At 38.3% G+C, this 21779-nt stretch overlaps 2 protein-coding genes across 2 annotated transcripts in view; both read right to left on the reverse strand.

Annotated features, from left to right (window-relative positions):
* Positions 1 to 5428, reverse strand: part of GRHL1 (grainyhead like transcription factor 1) — a 51954-nt gene extending 46526 nt beyond the window's left edge. Inside the window, exon 1 of the mRNA XM_013299752.3 lies at positions 5325 to 5428. Coding sequence (XP_013155206.2) covers positions 5325 to 5329 — 5 coding nt within the window. The 5' untranslated portion in view covers positions 5330 to 5428. The remainder of the gene's footprint in view (positions 1 to 5324) is intronic.
* Positions 3275 to 21779, reverse strand: part of TAF1B (TATA-box binding protein associated factor, RNA polymerase I subunit B) — a 52698-nt gene continuing 34193 nt past the window's right edge. The window contains exons 9-15 of the mRNA XM_055810301.1: positions 17952 to 18099; positions 15667 to 15844; positions 15314 to 15360; positions 12498 to 12588; positions 11978 to 12048; positions 9617 to 9842; positions 3275 to 5439 (exon numbers count right to left, since the gene is read on the reverse strand). Coding sequence (XP_055666276.1) covers positions 5247 to 5439; positions 9617 to 9842; positions 11978 to 12048; positions 12498 to 12588; positions 15314 to 15360; positions 15667 to 15844; positions 17952 to 18099 — 954 coding nt within the window. The 3' untranslated portion in view covers positions 3275 to 5246. The remainder of the gene's footprint in view (positions 5440 to 9616; positions 9843 to 11977; positions 12049 to 12497; positions 12589 to 15313; positions 15361 to 15666; positions 15845 to 17951; positions 18100 to 21779) is intronic.

The raw sequence follows: 21779 nt of genomic DNA on the forward strand, positions 1-21779 counted from the left end.
GCTCCATCAGCCTGACTGAGGACATAAAACATAAATTAACCAGTTTTGCAGCACCCTGTGTATTAAAAGTCAGCATGAAACCTTGAAATTTATCGATGATAAAATCTTTAGCATGTTATCCAGTCTCACTGAGCATTTATCATCTCTACTCAATATTGCGCTTCCTCTGGGTTTGACTTCTGCGTACACAGGTCCTGCCACACAGGCTGATAGCAGTGCAGCAAGAGAACAGTGCGTGCAGCATTTTCACTGCGTGCTGTTCTCTGCCTAATCTGCTTTGCTCCACAGCACGGAAGCCACCCAGCTGCCCGCTTAGGAGTTACGAACACCACAGACCTCAGTTCAGTAAACAAAAATGTTTTGTCACAGTTTTGTATCAAACGTAAGCACAACTTACTGTGTGGATGAGATCCAGGGCCAGGTGGATTGCTTCACACCCTAGCGTCAGAGCAAACTGCAAGCGGCGGTCACAGCGAGCCCTGCTGCACTGAGCTGCGGGACCATGGTCGAAGTCACGCTCAGAGAAGCACGGGACCCAGCCTGCCTTCGGACGTGAAGCCTGTCTAGCTTGTGAGGAGCTGACAGCTCATCAGGAACTCACTAGCTCTGCAGTTCAATATCTAGACCTTGAGAGCCAGGGCACTTGGACATAGTTTTAGGACGCTCTTCCCTGGGCCTGTAAAGAGGTGCTGTCTTCACCCTTGTCTCTTGCAGCAGCCTCTGCTCCGCACCCCTCAGGCAGCCCTGTCAGAGTGCCATTGCAGGCGTCCGCCATGAAAAGGCAGCACAGAAGCAGCCCAGGATCGAGACCAAGCTACTGGATCACAGCATACACACCAAACACACTCGGTGGCATTCTGATGAGGCAACGGCAGGGTCTGAGCAAAGCCACTGCTAGAACAACAGGGTGGTCTGTGAGCAGACACAGAATATTCCTACGATGCAGAGCAGCCATGCGAGATTATCAGAGGAACGTGCTTGTATTTCCTTTTAAAACTACCTGATGTCAACTGCTGGAGGCAGAGCGTAACGCTGAGGATCGGGGAGGAGTATTGTGGCTCTGGAAATGCTGCCATTAGCAGTTGTACAAGGGCAGCTACACCCTCACGTGAGAACACAAGCATTCATCATCTCCTGTTCTGCCAATCCTTACTCTCTTGTTCACTGTTTCAGCATCACAAGCAGCAGCGAGGAAAGCTCTTTCACGTATGCCTGTTTCCACATCTTGGCATCCCCTTTATGCTGTCCCTCATCTAATCTGGCCAAGAACAAAGGAGCTTCACATGTGAGGAGCAACAAGGCCAGTAACCCCCGAGGAGGTACTGGAAAGCAAGCATTTTGCATTTAGAGCATGAGCAAATGCAGCAAGAGATACTGCTTTGACCAATCTACATACTAACATACTCAGCCAGGAAGTAAGTATGATCATATGTGCTGGGAAGCCCATCTCATTTTGGGTCAAAATACAAGATTCATTAAGCAGAACTATCCTGACTCTTTCCACCTATGAAGCAGCATAAAACTTCACCAGATATGGGGAAAGGACAGATGAACTAGGGAGAAGACACCTTATTCAGGGACTTAACATTTTCAGACTTATCCCAAAATCCCCGTGGGTCCTGGCTCTTTTACTTCCAGCCCTGCAAAAGCACCCTCTTGACAACTTACCACAAATACCCTGAAATAATTTTTCAGGACCATCGACAAAAGTCTTGTTTGTCCATAAAGAGAGAAAAGTCATTTTGAGGAAGGAAGCTTTGAGATTTCCAAGTTATGAGAAAGAGAGTTATTCATTCTGTTGCCTGCAACATCGCACAAAGCTTTCTCAAATCTTCCAACCGTTTCAGGGGTCATGCTAAAAATGGGTTAGGAAGATGTAATGACAGTGAAGCCCGTACAACACACTATGGCCAATAAATTAGACTACCATCGCTTGCAGGCATTGGGCTTTGCTGATTCTCATTGCCTGGTTAAATCGGGTTCAGGGTCCTCACACTCCACGTTAAGAGGTTAAGGGGAAAGTCAAACATCTCTCCTTCGTATCTGGAAAACAGTAAAACCTTTAAAAAGAAAAATGTATTAAAAAGAAAAAAAGACTGAGTCTAAGCTGATACTGACAATGCAGTCACACTGCAGTAGTGAAAAACTAGTAAGGTTTACTAGTAAGGTAAAACATCGATTCTGCTGAAGGCTGTATCTTTCAAAAGAGAATGAGATATCTGCCATATTTCTCCACTGAAACAACAGAAAGGTTGCATTAATTAGGAGAATTCATAAAGCAAGGTTACTAAGAAAAAAACCCGGTGTGTTAAAATATAACACACAAACTAGGAGAAAGCCTAAATTCACTTAAGAAGGCACATCAAGGTCTCAGAATAACTGACTTGCTATTGTCTAACTTAATTGTTTAACTATTCTAAGTCTTCTCAATATATACTGTTTTAAAAGTTCAATCTAAAAAAAAACCCACTTGCCTTTATACTTAAGAACTCTCATTCAACATTTAAAGCAAGAAAACCCCCCAAACTGATTCTCTTTATTTAAAATTTTCATGGGAAGAGGTACAAAAAAGTAGCTATCAGAAAGCTGAGCTTTATTTGGGCATTTTCAGCAAATACTTACAGAAAGGAGCTGTAACTTAAAAGTAGATAGAAGAGGTGGTTGGAACTGCTGAATTGCAGCAGACACCCTAGCCTTCAGCTATCTGCCGGTAGCTGTCTGTTCAACCAGTGTGGCTCCACCTCAGGGTTGTATTAACTGGACCCAAAGTAGTTGTCCCAAGAGAGCTCTCAACCACACTTCGCTGAAGATAAGGCACTCTTTGTGGCTCGTCAGCTTCTTAAACATCATTACTCCAACATAAGTGTTGATTGATTAAACTGGATAGAACTAACATTAAGTATTTTAGGGGCACACCCTTTACTTTTAAATCTGACTCTTAACCTATGTGTCCAGAAGGCACATGGCTCTTGATGATTAACTGCAAGCTTTACTCCAGTTTATTAAAGTACATCCTTAATTTATTCTAACATCTAAGGGAGCTTTGTTACGTTTGTAACAATGTAACAATGAGCCCAGTATTTTTAATTTATGAAGCTGAGATTTTACTAGTACAGTACTTTTAAAAGAAAGGTGTACCTATAATTAAGTGCATAAGTCTTTCAAATAAAGACTTCTGAATTAAATGAAACCTTTATGTCTAACAGGGTGTCTTTTAGATAGTTAATTCAAAACTTTACCAGATATTGTTGGAAAAAGAATAAGACACTTTCAGTTGCTTAAGCAAGCATTGTTGAAAACAGTGACAATGTGTATTACACTTTTGTAGATTTTTAACTGATACAAATACTAATCCAGAACAAGAATGAATAATTTTACCAAATATTTACAAACTTTAGTAATTCACTCAGGTAAGGTCAATATAATAGATGGTAGCTAATTTTAAAACACAAACACTAGACACAAGATGAGATTCAAATTGTTGTATTCCGAGTCCATTAACGTAAACATCAGTTCAAGACACGTCGTCGAAGTCTGTTGTCATGTTGTGCTAGATACCTCAGATTTAGACATACTGAACTATAGCTACTTATGAAATCTCGAAAACATAGAACACTTAACAACTCAGTCTGCTCTTTCCTCTTCCCCCATCAAGCACAGTTTAGCTCTGTATGGCTAAAACTATGCCTTCTCATTTGCATGTTACAATCACACTATAGGACCATTGCTCTCAATACCTGTTCTACCATAACTACTTAAAATACCTGAAAAAGTAAAAACTCCCACCTGAAGTGTGTCTTTTTTATCACCTTAGATCAGGACACCATGCTTAATTATCTCCTGCCTCTGCTGAGCCAGTGAAGCCTCCTGGTTTGCCAGTATTTCCAATTGACTATTACAATTTACCTTTAATAGTCCTATCTGCTCTACCCATGCTTGAAACACTACTTTATCACTTTGCTCCAGAGAGGTATAGCAGCATTTCTCCTCCCCTATTATTCACCTGTTTCAAATTTTTAGACAACCCTTCCATCACACTCAGAGTCTACTCGTTGGACTGATTACCTTCCCAGATTACACCTCACTGAAGCCCTTGCTCAGGAAGGAAGGTATTACTCTTTTATGTCTGCAGACACCATTTTTTCTTGTTTATAATAAAGCTTAGAAACAACTGTTGATTTTGGCTTTGATCAAATATATTTGGCAACTTCTGTACTCCATACTGATGGTCGGAATCACTGAATTTTATTTAATTCAACTGAAAGCAGCATTATTCATCTGGCTATCTACTCAACATCTCTGTTCAACATATGTATATGTTATGGTGTCTTTAATGTAGTGGCAGCACCCAACTTCATTTACACGTTGTCTGGGATAGCTGAAAACACAGTGCATAAATAAGATTGAACATGAGAAACTGGCAGAATGGCTGAGGCACAAGCTACTGAAGATGCTGGATTATAAAGCAGTCAGAAGAAATTCAAATGACAGTAGCCTTGCAAAAGAAGAATGGCAGGAAAACCTGGCAGTCACCGTTGCACAAGAAATAGGATGGGCAGTCCCAGGTATAAAATATATAAAATATAGCTGCAAAATCTGTGAAGCCTGAAGTGGAACATGGACCTGAAAAGTGTTAACTTGAATGAGAGGCTCAGACATAAAAAGGAGACTGGGAGATACACAAGATGCTAGCAAATTTAGAAAACAGTGCCAGAGTTGCTCCAGAACAGTCTGTTTAGAAACAATGACTAAAAAACTCACTGCAGTGAAAACATCAACCAACTGCTCCTTGTACTTGTTAACACACTATTTCACAACAAAGTAAACATAACTTTCTCAAAATATATTTGCTGCCATACAACAGTAGGTAAAAAAATAGATAATATTTTAATTGCAAAGTCTCACAGTGTAATTAGATCTTAATGTGCTGTCCAGTACACTTAAAAGTATATACAATTATACCAAAAAATGGCAAATTTCATAGCTTCCTGTTGGCGCTCACGCAAAGTGAGGAAATAAATTGTGATAAACTGTTACCTTGGTAACTTTCCCAGCTGAAGACCGATGACTTAAAATACAGATAAAATGACACTACAAGTTAAGTACAGTAGTAGAGCTCAGCGCTACTATCCTAACAAAGAACTTCCATGCAGGCAAAAGGATCAGTGTAGGTTTAGACGTAATACCGTGGCTTGGGATCCAACCAACTAATTTACAAGGGTTTAATACTGTTATTTTTAGTCTTTTTACTTCCTTATACCTGCACTATATTTTGGCTTTTTAAAGACTTTTTTATTAAAAAGTTTCTGTTCTATAGCACAGACCTCATCGTGGATATAAGAGGGTTGTATCCTCAGAAGAAAGGAGAATAATTTTAGTACAAAATGGTAACTCTGGGGGAAGTCCACTTCTCTGTAATGAGCCAGATGACCACACAATCTGAAAAGAAAGAGGGGGAAAAAATGCACCCGAAATTACAAGTGTATTTAGTATTTAGCTAGCATTCATATTTTCGATTGTAATTACAGGAAAATTCTACATGTTTCCAACAACATAAATCACAATTCTGGCCTACAATGTCGATTCTGTGAAGTGATCTCCTCCTGCAAAACCCTCAAGTAGAGGATTGGACCAAGACATGTTCAGAGGTGGTGCAGACACAGTAAGAAGGAAAAGCCTGTAGAGCTTCTTGCACTATGAATCAGGATCACACTCAACCAGTTCAATACATTCTTTGCCTTTCAGGACCAAAATGAACCAGTGTTTGTTCTGCCAGCTTTTAGCAAGCGTAGCAAAGTGTGAAAATGGCTACCTTACTCTATTTTTAAAGTTCCTAAGACTATCCAATGAAGACATCCAGGCTCTTTTCTGTGTTCTTTGCCCACACTCTCCACAGGGTCCCTTCTCTTCTTCTTGACACTATGCCATGAGATTATAACCCATCTGTTTCTTGTCCATTGCCTTTGTGTGCTAAATATAAACTACCTGTCTAAAAACGAAAGAGAAAAGCTAAGTTCAGGTCAGTAAAGTAACACAGGAAACACTGGGGCAAACAATGACCAGGTCGACAGAAAGTAATGAGTGCCATTAGCAGCCTTCTGCTTAATTATTTTGTAGCTCTCATGGTGAAGATATTAATGAAAACGATGAGGTCATTTTATTGATGAAGTATACAATGAAAACAGCAAACTGGACTTGCTGGTAACAAGTGTCAGACTGAACAAAAGATGACACAGAGGACAGACTGCAGAGAGAGCTCTGTAAACATTAAGTTCAGCGACTTAGGTTGTAAAAACACCCTGTTCTGGGTTAGCATCAAATTTGGTTTTATTATTAGTGGGAAGTTTAAAATAGTAGAAATTCCAGCTGTTTCAATTTTTAAAAAAATCTTTTACATTGATACGGGGATTCAGGTGCTGTTCATCCCAAGTCCTATGCATCTTCCAGCTTACTAGGTACTGCCCTGGCATGTGGAGCGGCAGAGTTTAAAGTTTCCCCTCTGTCTGATTCAGAGCAGCAGTCTTAAATATTCACCAGAACAAGGACTAGAATCTGTCTGTCCCAATTTATGGGCAAGTGTGCTAATTACTAGACTATAGAATCATTTGCTTGCTCCCTCTGGCCCAACAAATATTTACATTTTACCTCAAACTGGAGGCACAGACAGACCCGCCTTGGAGTGCCATGCAAGCCACGCTTTGGGGAGCAGAGTCTTCATTTAAAGCCTCCCAAAATCTGGCAGACTGGAAATTTAAAACTAGGTCTCTCACGTCTTACATCCCATCCTCTGCCCTACCTCATGTTCCCTGAAAGCTGCCAGCTACTTCCTAGAAAAACTAAATTAAATCGGACATTTCACAGGCATCAGAATGAACTAGCTGACCCCACAACCCAATGTGCTGGCTAAATTCAAACTTCATTGAGAAACGTTGGCTGCATCAAATCTTAATTTTTGGGTTAAATAAGACACCTTGCTATGTTCTAGTCAACCCTGAGATTCAGCAGTTACAGCTCTTATAACAATTTAGGTGTCAAATCTCAGTTTCCACTGGGAGGGCAGGGGACTGATGATGTATATTCTGAGGCAAATGCTTAATTACATCAATACGGTAAAGCACCTATTTGATTAGCTGGAATTACACTTTTCACAAAAGCACCTAAACACATACATTTTTGCCCCTTCTTGTGCTATTTTTGTGCTATTTTGTACCCTAAAAGCATCTCTGAAGAGCCAAAAAAAAATTCCAGGCTATTTTAAATTTAATTTAATTTAAATATTAAGGGAAATCCATTTTTCCTCAACATCTTGCACACATTGTAATACCTCATCATACACAGAATCATTTAGGTTGGAAAAGACCTTTAAGATTATCATGTCCAACCGTAAAATGCCTATCGCCTAATCTTCTATACCAAATCAATTTAGAATCCAGTTTGAAACTGAAAGTTTTAAAATAAAAGAAAATGTAAAAGCATTTCACTATTTGGCTGATCTCAGCTTTGCCAACACTGAAATCATACTTTAGTCCTAGAATTAAAGCATTTCAGCAGTCCCAGTTAAGCTACGCTTATTTTTAGAGAAAGAGAATCTGTACGTTTGTTTTTAGTTCTATTATACATACACACTTGCACAGGATAAACCCTCATATCTGAGGGAGTAGATGTTGTTTTCCAAAGTTAAACAAGTGTCAGATGTATAATTAACTACTTGCATTGCAAATGATATAATGGGAAATTTAACCGGTAAGAATTTAAATTCAAATCTTGTTCCATGGATGCTGTGACAGTTTGCCATTAACATTTTAATATATTACATATGAAAATGTAGGCTTAAAAACAGACTTTGCATGAAAGATTATTCACACAAACATACAGCAAAATATCCACTCATTCAGTGTGTACATAAGATTTACGCAAATTTGTGGTAAAAGGATTATTACCTCTCCTCCCTTCAAAAAAAAAAAAAAAAAAAAAAAAAGGTTCTTATTCATACAAAAGAATGAATCCACACAGCCAAAGCTCTTGTAATATAACACTGTGCTTACATTATTCCAGCCCATTTCTGTCATGGTGGATATGTGAAAGGTAATGTGAAAAAGAAAATAAGGATAAGCAAACAAATCTACTGAGAGACAGAAAAGACTGCGTACATGTAAAAGCCAGTTACTTTCATGGGGAATGTTTAATGTTTAAAAAATCAGGAATGTATCACTAAGACTCTGTAGGGGCTATTCTCTCTTCAGCATGCCCATAAATCTTCATGTTACATACTTCTGAATATCTAAGATGTTACTCAATGCACTAATGAAATCTCATTTCACTTTTAACGTAACCCAGCCTCCCTTCTGAAAAACATGCTCCAATTGCACACATGAGAAACTCAGGAAAATCCAAGCCATCTGCAAAGTCCCCCTTTTTCACTGATACTCACCGTACATACCTCTTCTGGATTAGGGTTTCATGATACAACTAATGGCAGAACCAAAGGCTGGTGTATGACCCAGAAGCTGTATCTACACCACCCACTACTCATCTAAACTAGGGAGTTTATGAGAAACACTAATTTAGGTATTTCCTACTCCTTGGACTAACTGCTGCCTAACACCCTACGCTCACTCAGCAGGGCTTTTGCTTTCTGTGTCTGGCCATGGTTGTCTGCCAGCACCCACCAACTAGAAAACTCACCAGTTTCTGCAGAATTTGACACAAGAGGAGTAGGTATCAAAGGAAGAGTGAGAGTTAGAAACAAATCAGGCAAATAGTTAAATATCCATATAACTTTGTACAAGGCTGGATTAGCTGGACTCTCATTCTCCTTGCTACTTAGGTCCTTTAAAGAAAATAATTTTACTAACAAATAGCACAACTGTTTTGATATACCCATAATTGGGGGAAAAGAAATAAATTCCTTTTCATTTGGGAACGGTTCTCCAGTAAAGACACTAAAATTCCTTAGTAGCAAAAAATCTTTTCCCATATTTCTTTTACTTTTCTAGTAAAATACATCTGTTACTTTTCTGCTTGCAAAAAATACAACTGTTGATTGGCGATATGCTTAGAGAAATAGTATTAAAGTCCTTTTCACTTGTAATTTTTTTTGTAAAAAATATGTTCTGGAGGCATTAATTGCCTGCTTATTTGAACTCTGACTGCTAATTTTAACTTTAATTTTGATCAAGGCCACCACAAAAGCAGTATAAGGATTTAGAAAATTCATTTCCTATGTTTTGTGGGGGGTCAGGAAGAAAGCAAATAGAACCATTTTCCCATTGTCTGGAGAGCTGTGGCGCAAGTTTTTTCCAAAATACTGTGAAGAAGGAAGTAAACTGAGTATTTGTATCTAGCTGCTACTCCTGCCATGTGACTCTAGTTGTTAATTTTGTCTCATCTCCTCTCTTCTCAAAAGCTCACTTTGATCACTCTTCATATTACAATTTGTCTACTCCCAATCCAAGATGAACCATTCCCACACACCTCTTTCTACAAATGATTTTAACTATATCTGAATACATAGCTGTGTACACCCCCCCATACCTGTCATTTGTAAAAAATACATATATGGCTCTTTACTTTCAGAACTTTCCAAAATGTATTTAACAAAAATTTGAATACTTACTTCTCAGTACATAGTTTCAGTGTACACAGCCAATAGTCAGAGTTCATGGCTGTAAGTACACCACATTTTTCTTGCAAAATTCCCTTCAGGCTATGCCCGTGAAAACAGCTCCCATCTGTGTTTTCTTCAGACCAACTTAACTGAAAACTTGAAGGATTTGGCTTTTCAGCAGGTTGCACTGAACCAGACAGCTTGCCAAACTGATTTTGTAGATTCACAACCATTTCTGTACAAACAACAACAAAAAAAAAAACACCAAGGCAAAAGTATTAAGTATTAGAATATTTTTTAGAGGTGATTAATACAGGAAGAAAACAGGGTATTTGTGTCTTCCCTCCCCCCCCTTCTTTCTGTTTCTTTTTTTCTTTAAACCTCTGCGTTGAATACTGAGAAACCTTAAAGGTCTGTATGTTCTCTCCCCCATTTAAAGCTCAACTCTGTCACATGTTTTAGGGAAAGATTTTTAAAGATAATTCAAAATGCCATGTCTTTCATACCTAATGACATTAACACTGGGGCACTCCAAAACCATTCCCCCAAGTAAAACCTGTGCAATCCATTTGATACTGCCTGTATTTTTATGCTGATAGAAAACACATGCCAGGATGCCTTTTGCTGTATTTACCTGGTTGTATGCTATCTCTCAGACCTGCTAAGATTTTTTAAGTAGTTTCCTGTGTATCAGAATTAAGGAAGCTTGGTTTCGTACACATCCAGACTTAAGGTTAAGCTTTTCATAGTGAAATTTTTGCTGCAGAAAACTATTTTGTTGGAAAAAAACCAACAGAACTACTCCACCTTTCCCCACTACTAGTGAAAGAATGACAAACTTTCAGAAGTTACTGAGGCTAAGAAGGCAAAGAAGGTGTGATGATAGATGAACACACACAATATGACCACCTAAGACTTGTTCTCCTAGGATAAAAAGCAGTTTAAAAAACACTGCTGTTGGAACTCCAATTTCTTTTTACGAACTGTACCTGAGCAAACTCATTCATAAACTGGTAAAAAAGCAGAGAAGACATCCTGAAGTAATCCAAGGACTGGGAAGCTTATCTTTCAAGAGGACACTAAGATCTACAATCAAAAACAAAGGCTGAGGAAGGTTTCTGAAAACCTGTATCTGGCACATAAGTGTTCTAAGGCCCTCTCTGTCTCTGCTATTTTAAATTTGGTTTAAGATTAGTATCGCCCAGCTACAATGGCATTATGTGATGTTCCTGCTTGCAATAGCCAGTGGTAAAGCTCTGTAATCTAGAGTGGTCCTCTTCTAGCTCAAAGAGAAGCAGAGCCTGAAGAGGAACCTAGAGTGCCAGAAAGTGACTAACAAAAATAATTATTATTTTTTTCTTATAAATACAGGAATTAATGGGCATCTGAGCAAATGATCAGCTTGAAATAAACAAAGATAAACATGTTTTTCCATGGAACATGACTTGACTGCAGGATGACCTCTATCAATTTTTGAAGATTAAGAATATTCAAAAAAATCCCAATTGCATCCTTGAAAGAGAAAACCAACATGAGTTATTCAAACCAAATAAAATTATACAACTTGTTTAGAAGTGCCTGAACCAGTCACTTCCAGAAAATGGAAGAGTACGTAAAGGGAAAAAAACATCACCTGCCACACTGAACACCTCTCTCCAAATATCTGTTACTTAATAGATACTATTAAATGCAGAACGAGGCACTTCAGATCTAATTTGGTTAAATAAAATTCTGGTTTCCTGTATTTCCACAGATAAGTGGGTTTCTGTTGTTTTTCTGTTTGCTTTTATGTCAACCTAAACCCCAGTAATTTCTTCTAAGTACTTCTAGAGCTACTGAAATAGATGTACCTGCATTCTGACCACATATAGCTAGCTATTCAAGTAAAGTCATGTTCAGACAAGCCTTCCTCATTTTCTGTAGAAGACTGCAAGGAGGAGTGGGAGAGAACAGGGACATGCAAGGTCAACTGAAGGATATACTGGGATATCCATACCAAGGAAGTAAAGGAGAAAAGGGACAGGAAAGCTATGGAAAACCAACAACAATTCATGAAGATCGTGATTATATTAAAGGCAGCTGACAAACCAGTGAAGATGAGGACACAGTACCCATTCTGAGATGTGGTTCAGTAGGTCATTAGGAAGGCTGGCAAAGGCAGCTTCAGTTAAGCATGAGGAAAATGTCTGAAGAATTCCAGCCACGGGTTTGTAATAGTACTACATTAATTGTACCCAGAGATGAAAGAGAGAAGAACAGGTATTTTAAGACGTAAATGTTATCACAGTCAGGGCTGCAGATTTTCTATGATGGGAAAAGTTGGATGGGAAAAGATTTCTGTGTTGCTGGGAAGAAGCAATGTTTACTCACGTCTTCTCTTAAGAACTCTAGCTTTCTTCTCGGCTGAATAAAACAGTGGCTTTTCACATCTCCATAGATGCCTACCAGTAAGAGACATAAGAATTGTTAAGAAAAAGAAAGCTGGAGCAAACAAGTAAAAGAATAGCAATTTCTTACAAATAATGCTGGAGCTATTCAATTAAAATCAGAATAATCTAATAGTGCTACTAAAAGCCATTGCCTCCCCAGCACCTCAGAAGTCTTTTTTCAGAATAGGCAAACTGAGGCATGTAAGCCTAGATTTACTGTAATGAGTTAACTGTTCAGCTGTGTAAGCTACTTGTCACAGAAATTGCACATTTAATTAATGTGCTGGATAAGCATTATGAATGTAAACAGAAAATTAAGATCGGGATTTAATTGCTCTATTCACCCAAGCTTGATAGATGGAAATGTGCAGCAAATTCCTAACCTTTTTAATTTCTGTGGGGGTCAGGATTTCACATAAAACTGTCTACCTTAAAGAAAAAAGTACTTAAAAACCTCTTACTTTGCGTTTTCTTCATCTAATTTCTTTTGCTTCACATCCAAGGAACATTTTATCACCTTGTACCACTTTTTGAACTCAAAATATGGACTACCTGAATAAAACATACACATTTCAGTTTGGGAAGAAGTGAAAGAAATGTGTAGTACACAGAAGGTGGTCTCCACACAGTTACACCCTGTGTCTTCCACCTCTACACAAACCTATCCTGAATTTCATGCGCTTAAAGAAAACATACTCGATCTAACAATTCTGTAAGAAAGAGAAATGTAGAAATGCAGCGACAGAACAGCGTGTCATTACAAGTGCAAAGAAGCCCCTCAGCTTAGAAGAGATTTCATAGGTTTAGCACAGTTCAAATCTTTTCCCTCCTTTCTGAAAGTTAAGCATAAAGCCTACTTCCTCTCTACAAAATAAACCTGATATCCACTGTGTGAAGTGTCCTTCGCCTGTCTGAAAGTTGACTTTAAGGCATTAATGAAACTATACATCAAGCTTAGACTTAAACAAGTAAGATCTGAACAAGCTCAGATGTAAAATTTCAAGCAGTTTCATCAACTCCCTGCTACCTATGTCTATCCTACTACCCATGAAACCTTACAGGGCTGGAAAAATATACTAGACAATGGTATTGACTTGGTATCAGCTTTCTGTGTTTTTGAGCACAGTAACTTCATTCGTTGATATGTGAACAGATATTTATCCGCACATGCAAAAATATGAAGGCATATGGCATTCTAGCAGCATGTTTATGATCGATGCTCTAAAGAGGCACAGGACTGAAGTAGACCAACTGGGTACAGTAAGTGTAAGAACTTCGAACAGAACTGTGGTGTAGATTTATATATTTAAAATATAATGAACCCTTATTACCCATGGGTGGATTATCTGCACTGTGAATTAACCAGGCTTTGCATTTCTCCATCACCCCAGCTGCACTGGATGTGATGCTTGCATCGTGCTTAGCTTTGCCAACTAGCTGTTTATACCGTTTTGAAGATGAATATACTGTTCTTAAAATCAAGCTTATACACCACTTCTGCATTTTTGCTATTCAGACTACCCTGCTACGGGACAGAAATACAGCAACAGACAAATGAAGAAAGACCCTTCAGTAGTTCTTAAAATTCAAAGGTGTGGAGACGAACTCCTTAAACCCAGAGGTTTAACTAAGTACTCTTAAACCTCTGGGAGGGCAGTTTAGGGGGAGGTGGTGGTGGTGAAAATTTTTATTAAAATTCATATGAATTACTAAGTATCTGTGACTAGCAAAACCATTGTCAGAGACATGATGCTGCACTATAATATCCGTTTACCTGGCCAGTACTGCTAGGTTGACGTTCAGATAGCTGAGCTGACTGGAAAATACACAGCCCTGTGATACACACAGACATATATACAACTCAAGCACAGATTTGGTTTGAACATAAACCATACTGTGTTTGTGGCAGTTCATGGAACACATACACACAAACACGCTAGGTCACTACAGCTGTCTACTGTACAGCTTCTAGTTGGTCTTGAAAAACTGTAGGAGCTGAAATACTATTTTTTTTAATTTAAGAAATGACTAGAGAAAGGATAGTTAAACTGAGAACGGAGTCAACATAAATTGAATCTTTAAAACTCGGTATTAACCATTATTTATTTCAGCATGCTAACTTGGGAAAATGCCAGAGGCAGTTTTGCGCTCTGGCACTGATCAGTGCTCTAACAGAAATTCTCACATCAGTTCCTCTTTGCAGCTTCTCACCATCACCCATGTCTCCAACATTTTAAGGATAGGGACAACATAACAGAGCATATGGGTCATTTTGCATAGCAGATTATCAAGTAAAAAAGCAGACTGTTCACTCCCAAGGCCAACGAGACTTGTTAATAAAGAAGAAACCCCATTAAGCCATTAATGACTTTGAGCCTCAGCTTGTAAGCAGTTGCACAACTACTCTTGTCACTATTACGTACTTCAAATTTTCAAGGGAAATAAAAAGGAAAAAACCCCAACAAAGATCCAAAATAAGTCTGAGTATCCACTTGAAAATGAGAATTACCAGTTTCAGTTAACAGTGATGACTACCTCTAGATACAGCAGTAACTGTGCTCGTGCAGTTTTATTACTGTCTTAAATTTTTAGTAAGTAACAGAAGGGTCCCAAAACTGGATGGAAGGCTTAAAAGATAAACTACTCTAATACATCTTTGATCTTATCTTCAGCTGTGATCTGGATCAGGCCATGGAACATCTTCCTGAAGATTTCTAATCTTTGGTTTGGTCTTTTTGCCCTCAAAGAACCATGTTCGCACCATTATCTTCTCTATCTTAATTACTGCTAGCTTTTCCACACTCTCTCAGGATTATTTGGACTAAGAAAATAGATTACATCTGAAATACGTTACACACTAAGACATTTTATTTAACAAGACTAAACAAGTTTGGATTTTATCATAAACGTGGTTTGATGCCCCTAATAAGTATCTGCTATTTACGATCAAAGTGCGTTCTTTACTGCGTATCACCTAGTATGCATGAAATCCTAAAACAAGAGGCAAACAGGCACAAGAAGAAGCAGAAAGATACCTAGTAAAATGTGTTCCAAACTGCCCTACCCAGCAAAATAAGAATTATGCAGGTAAACTGAGATGTTTTTACACGAACAGGATCTACTGTTTTCTTCGAAAGAAGACTTACCTTAAAAGAATAAATGACAAAACCACATTTTTTTATATCAATAAGATACATAGTAAGTCTTTCTAAGCTTGATTACAAAGTCATTTCATTTACAAAATCATACGACTGCTTATAATAGAATATTTACATACCTTCTTTGTTATTTTTATTTCTTTCTTCAGCAAAGTCTGAAAGTAACCTGAAAAAAAATTATAAAAGTCAGGCTATTTTGTAGATCCAAATACTGCACTTCTTACAGGAAGTTCAAATACAACCATCAAAAGTTACACCCTAATTTTATTCCAAGTTTCAGATTCAAACTGATGAATTTCAAAAATAAGTAATATTTAATGTCTAAAATGCCTTCACGTGTATGTTTTATGCTACTGAATTTAATCAAAATTCAAATACTACAAATTTAATATTACTAAAGAAAGAATGATCCAGACAAACATTTGGGCTATTTGAAATTTGGGCTTTGCTACAGATTTGCCTGTACACTTACCATTCATAGTTATCATCTAATAAAAACAGTAATTTGAGCACAACTACAATAACTGCGGCAGCAAGAACATCGTATTTCACTTTTCTTGTTGATTTATTTCCAGGCACAAGAGTCAGGAAATCCACTTCTCCAATACAGATCTTTTTCACCACTCGACAAGTCCAATTATGCAATTCATCTGATTAATGTAAATAAAATTCTAAAATTAGCATGGTGAGACAAGCTAGAAATACTTTTACAGTGCAAATATGTTGGTCATTTGGAGAAAATAATGCTTAGGACTTTCAGGACCATTAGACAGCAAATTTTTTCAGGCTGAGAAGTATTTTTAAGAAAACTAGGCAACCTTCACTGTGCTTACATGGAAAAGAATTCTGACATATATTCACATGGGAGGAAGGGAATCACATTTTTAATAGTTTTTTGATGATCTGACAACATCGTTCAAGTAACACCCTGAGCACTGTGATGAGAAAGCTTATCTTAAATCTACATAAATACAGTTTCAAAAATCCCCAAAAGCCAAAAACTTGTCCCAAACTTTTTCCCATGGGTGTTTGACTAAACACCCATGCAAGGATGGATTCAGTACTGCAAAGAGGAGCAGGGGCTAGTTTTAAAGAAGCTGGCTGGGCATGGACAGCAGCCTAATCCCGGCAGGGCAGCACTTGCTGCTACCCCGACAAAACCTGGCTAAGGTACAGACAATGCCAGCCTAGGTTAAAACTGGCTTTACACTATACAGCCCAATTGCACCCGCTAGTGCGGGTTATGTCAAAAAGATACAACTACAGTTCCAAAAGCAGCAGTATGGTATCTATACAGTCTCTTATTACTCTATGCTTATTTTTCTCAGATACAAATCCCCCAAATTTCTCACCTTTCCTGTTCAGCAAGAAATACAGGAGTTGATTACATCACCATCAGATTCCACAAAGGTTAGCAATGTATGACTAAGAACCACCTTAATCCAGCTATACTTTATACTCTCTTGCTGCTTACAGAGTTCAGTAGGAACTGATTTTTAATTCTCTTGTACATAACAGTAAAAGTTAAGTAAAATCTGGAAACCAAATTTTCTCACGGATAACGTCAGTATATTTTCTGTTACTTCAGATACTTAAAATGGCCTTTTCATTAGCATTTAGTGTCCCACAAAACTCTGACAATTCATTGTTTATTTTTTTTAATTGTTAGACAACAACAGTAGTCCTTTTTCAATTTGTAAAAAAACGCTTCTACATGATAAAAAACTTAGTTGCAAGGAAAAAGTAAAGGACAGTATCTTCTTCTACAGTAATTTTCAAAAAGTACCTAGCTTTGTATTTCTTTGTATCAGATCTGAAAATACCAGATTTCTAGCTTTTTCCTTTATTCAACTGATACTTCAAAATCTGAAAAATAACGTGATCCTCTACAGGATCACAACACTGGTGTAATACTACAAAATCAGAATTTCTACTCTGGAATTTTAGCCCTAAATCTGTTGGTTATCTTCTCTTTATCCAACTGTGAGCAAACAGAAAAGCCAAGTAGCTTTTTTCAATGTAACTAATTGAAAAATAAGACAATGCCCCCTCCCCCCAACTATTAACAGTTGGAATGCTCTGAGGAAAAAAAATAATTAATTTACAGGCTATTTGTCTGTACAACTCATCTTCAGTGACAGCAGTATTTGACAGAAAGCATGGTAGCACAACAGACAGTTCACGTATTAGGACTTACTGGACTTCCTTTGGCAATTCAATATTCAAGATATAATTTTAGCATAAACAAAAATATTCAATTTTTATGCAATATGCAATTTCAAAACTAAATCAGAAATTGAGAGAGCAGTTGATTTGTCACATGGCATCACTTGATAATATTAAAATTAATGCTAATATGCAATACTATAGAATATAAAGTCAATATCATATGTGAGAATTCCAGTGCTAAGCAATCAGGTCCCAACTTCAAGAATCATTTAGCTAAAGTTAATAAATCACATGAATTCAGTTAGGGCCTCTTAGTTCACGTGGATACTGAAAGATCTGAAATTAAGTATCCACTCCAGTCTTAGAGAGCCAGCACCAGAGTGCCCCTGCATATCTGGGCCTATAATACATACTCTAAATGTTTGATGAAGGTGCTTTCTATAGAAATTATCTTTCAGTTCAGGCTTAAATGGTTATAAATTAGAAGGAAAAGTGTAGGCACTTTTAAAGTAGTTATTCAAGTCTTTTTGGTAGAGTCTCATAAACCAAAGAAAAATTTTATCAGTTCAGGTTTGGGAAAATATTTACCAGGTAAATTAGCTTCCATCAAGTACTTCATGCACAACATGTCTGGATGAAGAAAGCAGCTGTCTGTTATATCTGGAAAACGAGGTAGGTCTAAGAAGGCTGCAAGCTCTAGCATTTTGTTGTATACTTCTTCATATGCAGGCCAGGACTGAAAGACAGGGTTAGAGGATGTTATAAATTAGCTCTATTACTGCATTGATTAATTATTTTAAATTAGTTATTGACATTACATTCTGCATTATTTAATACAGAATTAACAGCCTCTTCTAGCACTCTCTATGACTAAACACACATGCAAGAATGGAGCCAGACTGCTGTACTGCAGAGAGAAACGTGCTAGTTTTAAAGCCCATGACATAAATAAGGAACAAATAGAGTTGCTGCAGACCTGCAACCAACCCACTATCTTTTCTGTGCAGTGATCAATACGTCTCCAGATGATCCAAAACTGAAAGAGAATTGGGGAAAAAAATACAGGTACAATTGAGGGTGAACTCACTGAAAAGCTAAGAGATCACAGAAGCACAGATGGGTGGAAGTTGGCAGTGACTACTTAAGATCATTGGGTCCAAGCCCCTGCTTGGGTGAGCTAGAGCAGGCTGCCCAGGACCATGGCCAGACAGATTCTGGGTATCTATGTAGATGGCAGCTTCACAAGGTCTGTGGGAAATCTGCTTCAATGTTTCACCACCCTCACTGTACAAAAGAAAAAAAAGATTTTGGTTTTCCTTATGCTTAAATGGAATTACTTGTATTTTAGTGTGTGCCCATTTCCTCTCATCCTATCACTGGAAAACCCTAAGGAGGATCTGGTTTTCCTCCTGTGCACGCTCCTGCAGGTATCACATCACACCCGCTCCGAGCCTTCTCTTCTCCATCTCCAGTCTGAAAAGCCCCAGCTGTCTCAGCCTCTCCTCGTTTGTCAGATGCTCCGCTCCATCATCTTCACGGCGCATTACTGGACTAAGCCTCACTATGTCTGTATCTCCTTCGCACTGGGGAGCCCAGCACTCCAGATGCTCACAGTCTTACCAGTGCTGCCTAGAGAGGGTGGATCACCTCCCTTGATCTGCTGCTTCATGCAGCCCAGGATGATGTTGGTCTTTGCCACAAGGGCACATTGCTGGCTCACGTTCATCTTCACAGCATCTTCTCCACCAGAGCTCTTGGGGTCTTCTCTGAAAAGCTGCTTTCCAGCTGATCAGCCCCCCAGCATGTGTTCTGTCTGCGGTTATTCCACAACGCATATTTATGCCATTATGTATCAAGAATGTGATGAATATGAGGCTGACAGGCCTTTAGTTCCCCAGATCCTCCTTCCTGCCCTTCTTGAAGACAGGGGAGATGTTTGCTTTCTTCCAGTCCTTAAGAAACTCCCCCAGTCACCATGACTTTTCCAAAATTATTGACAGTGCCCTTGCGATGACACCAGCCAGGTCCCTCAGGGCTTGCGGCAGCATCCCATCACAGCCCACCAACCATGACACGGCCAGTTTGCTTGTTTATTCCCTAACCTGCTCCTCCTTCACCAAGGGTGAGTCTGCTTCCCCTAGACTTTCCCACTGGCTTCAAGGACCTGGGATTGCTGAAGGACGCTCTTCTCAGCAAAGACAGAGAAAAAAAGACATTAATTGCCTTAGCCTTCTCTTGGTATTTGTGACCATGTCCCCATTCCCATTCAGCAGCAGGCTCACATTCTCTAGAACCTTTCCACGGAATCTTTAATGTAATTTCATTTATATTCATTCCATGTTTGCATGTGTATTGATGAAAATAAATCAGCAATTCTCTTTTCAAAACTACTGACTGCATGAAGAATGTTAGTTCTCCCAACTTCTACTGAAGTTTCGCTGCTAGAGGCGGACACAACTTAGATTTTGACACACTTATTATTCATAATGAACTCAGCAGGACCTGAAGTTTGTGTAAGTATGGACTGTAACATTTGACCCTCATTTCTTCATGCCTGAACTGTTCCATTAAACATTCTTAATTCTCTGTATTTTAAATGACCACTTGAATTTACCTGTCGAAGTAATAACTTTCAGTTGTTCAAGCTACTTTACCATTTTAAATATATAAAAAGCAACAGTTTTTCTGCTTTAGTTGGTGGCAGAGCCATTCATCATGTATTCATATTTTATGCAGTCAATATTTGCAGAAGGTACTTTCCTTTAACAGGAATTTAGCAGGGGGTTACAATACATTGTGCACAGGTTCAAAACTTTCCTGAACAAGAAAGAATTCAGGTTTCTGGTGGTTTTTTTTATAGGCCAGATTAAAACCAGAGCAATCATGTTTACAACAACCATAATACTGAAATAATGTGTTTTTATTCAATTATATGGTTTCACCTATTTTAATACAAGCTGTGTAGCCAATGCTAAAATCTTGTTGTTTTGTATGATTGCAAACATTTCCATTTCTTTTTCTAAATTATCTCCCCTCAGACTGCAGTTCAGACTTGCTTAACTGCATGAACACATGCATAAGCAAATGAGTAATTCTGCTGTCACTTACTATTACACATGCAACTTCTTGTAACAGTTAGGAAGTTGTATCATGTTAATTATATTTTCTAAACAGTGTTAAAAATTGGCTTAGACTGCTACAGGACTACCTTGAGAAACAAGAAAAACACGCATTACCAGACTTATACAAAAGACCGGGCTCACAGTACCTTCCATGTCTGTTAAATAGCAGTACTGAACTGAATACCAAAACAATCTTCGAACAAAACCTGAATCATATGTAACTTCTCTTGAGTGTATTTGGAGAAAAATTAAAGTCCGAGATAATACACATAAAAGCATGACATAAATACTATTCCTAATTAGATACTCAGGAAGTATATTTTTCCCTTTAATGAAAAGCAGTTGAATTAGTAGCTTCTTAACAATGTATCACAGACGAAAGTAAATTATGACACTGGGAATTCAGTCATTTGAAGCATTCTCATTCTCAAACATTAAACTATCACTAGTGAAGTTATCTCAACAGTCTAATTTAACACAGAGGTACTTTATATAGGTCTTAAACTGGAGGACTCAAGGCAGATGTCTGCCTGTATGACAGTATATCTGAGCTTCTCTCACTGCATCAGGGTAAGGAGACAACTTTCCTATCCTAGGTCCTAGTGAATCATCCCTCCCTCTTCATGCCCACCACCGACTTCTGTTTCAAAGCTTCTGTTTGCAATTTTGAGAAGGCAATTCAGTTCTTTTTCAAAACGGATAGAAAATGTTCTGCTTTGCAATGACAACTATGCTTTCTTTTTTTGAAGAGCAAACACAAGTGGTGTAAAAACTACAAATATAAATTGATAACAAGAGCTATCACTTGGCTTATTTTAAAAAGCGTTAACAGACAAAAACTGGTTTTAGTAGGTGTGTGTTCAGAAAGAGGTATGAACACAACTGGGACGTGCAGAGCTAGGAAGGGCATACTAATCCACCAGAAAGACCAAATCAATTGCTACTTTCCAGGGCTTAACCCCCTAAGCTCAAAAACACTCACTGTAGTAGTCATGTTTCTACAACACAGTGCTGAGTCATGACAATGCAAATTGAACGGAACACCACACTTCCAGGAGTATGCAGTAATCTCGTGAACTGTACATTGCAGGCATAAACTGGATCCAACACAAGATCACATCTCAGTTGAGCACATCGTAGCAAAGGGCTGAAGGCTGAAAGGTTGAGGACTGAGGAGACTATAGACTTACTACTTCAGTAACTGAGCACTGGTAATTTTCACCAGTCACCACATACCCTACTTACGCTCTGTTTAATTCTGAAAGAGCTGGAGTTCATATAGCAAATCTCTTAT

The sequence above is a fragment of the Falco peregrinus genome, chromosome 7, assembly GCF_023634155.1.
Source record: "Falco peregrinus isolate bFalPer1 chromosome 7, bFalPer1.pri, whole genome shotgun sequence".
Taxonomy (NCBI): Eukaryota; Metazoa; Chordata; class Aves; order Falconiformes; family Falconidae; genus Falco; species Falco peregrinus.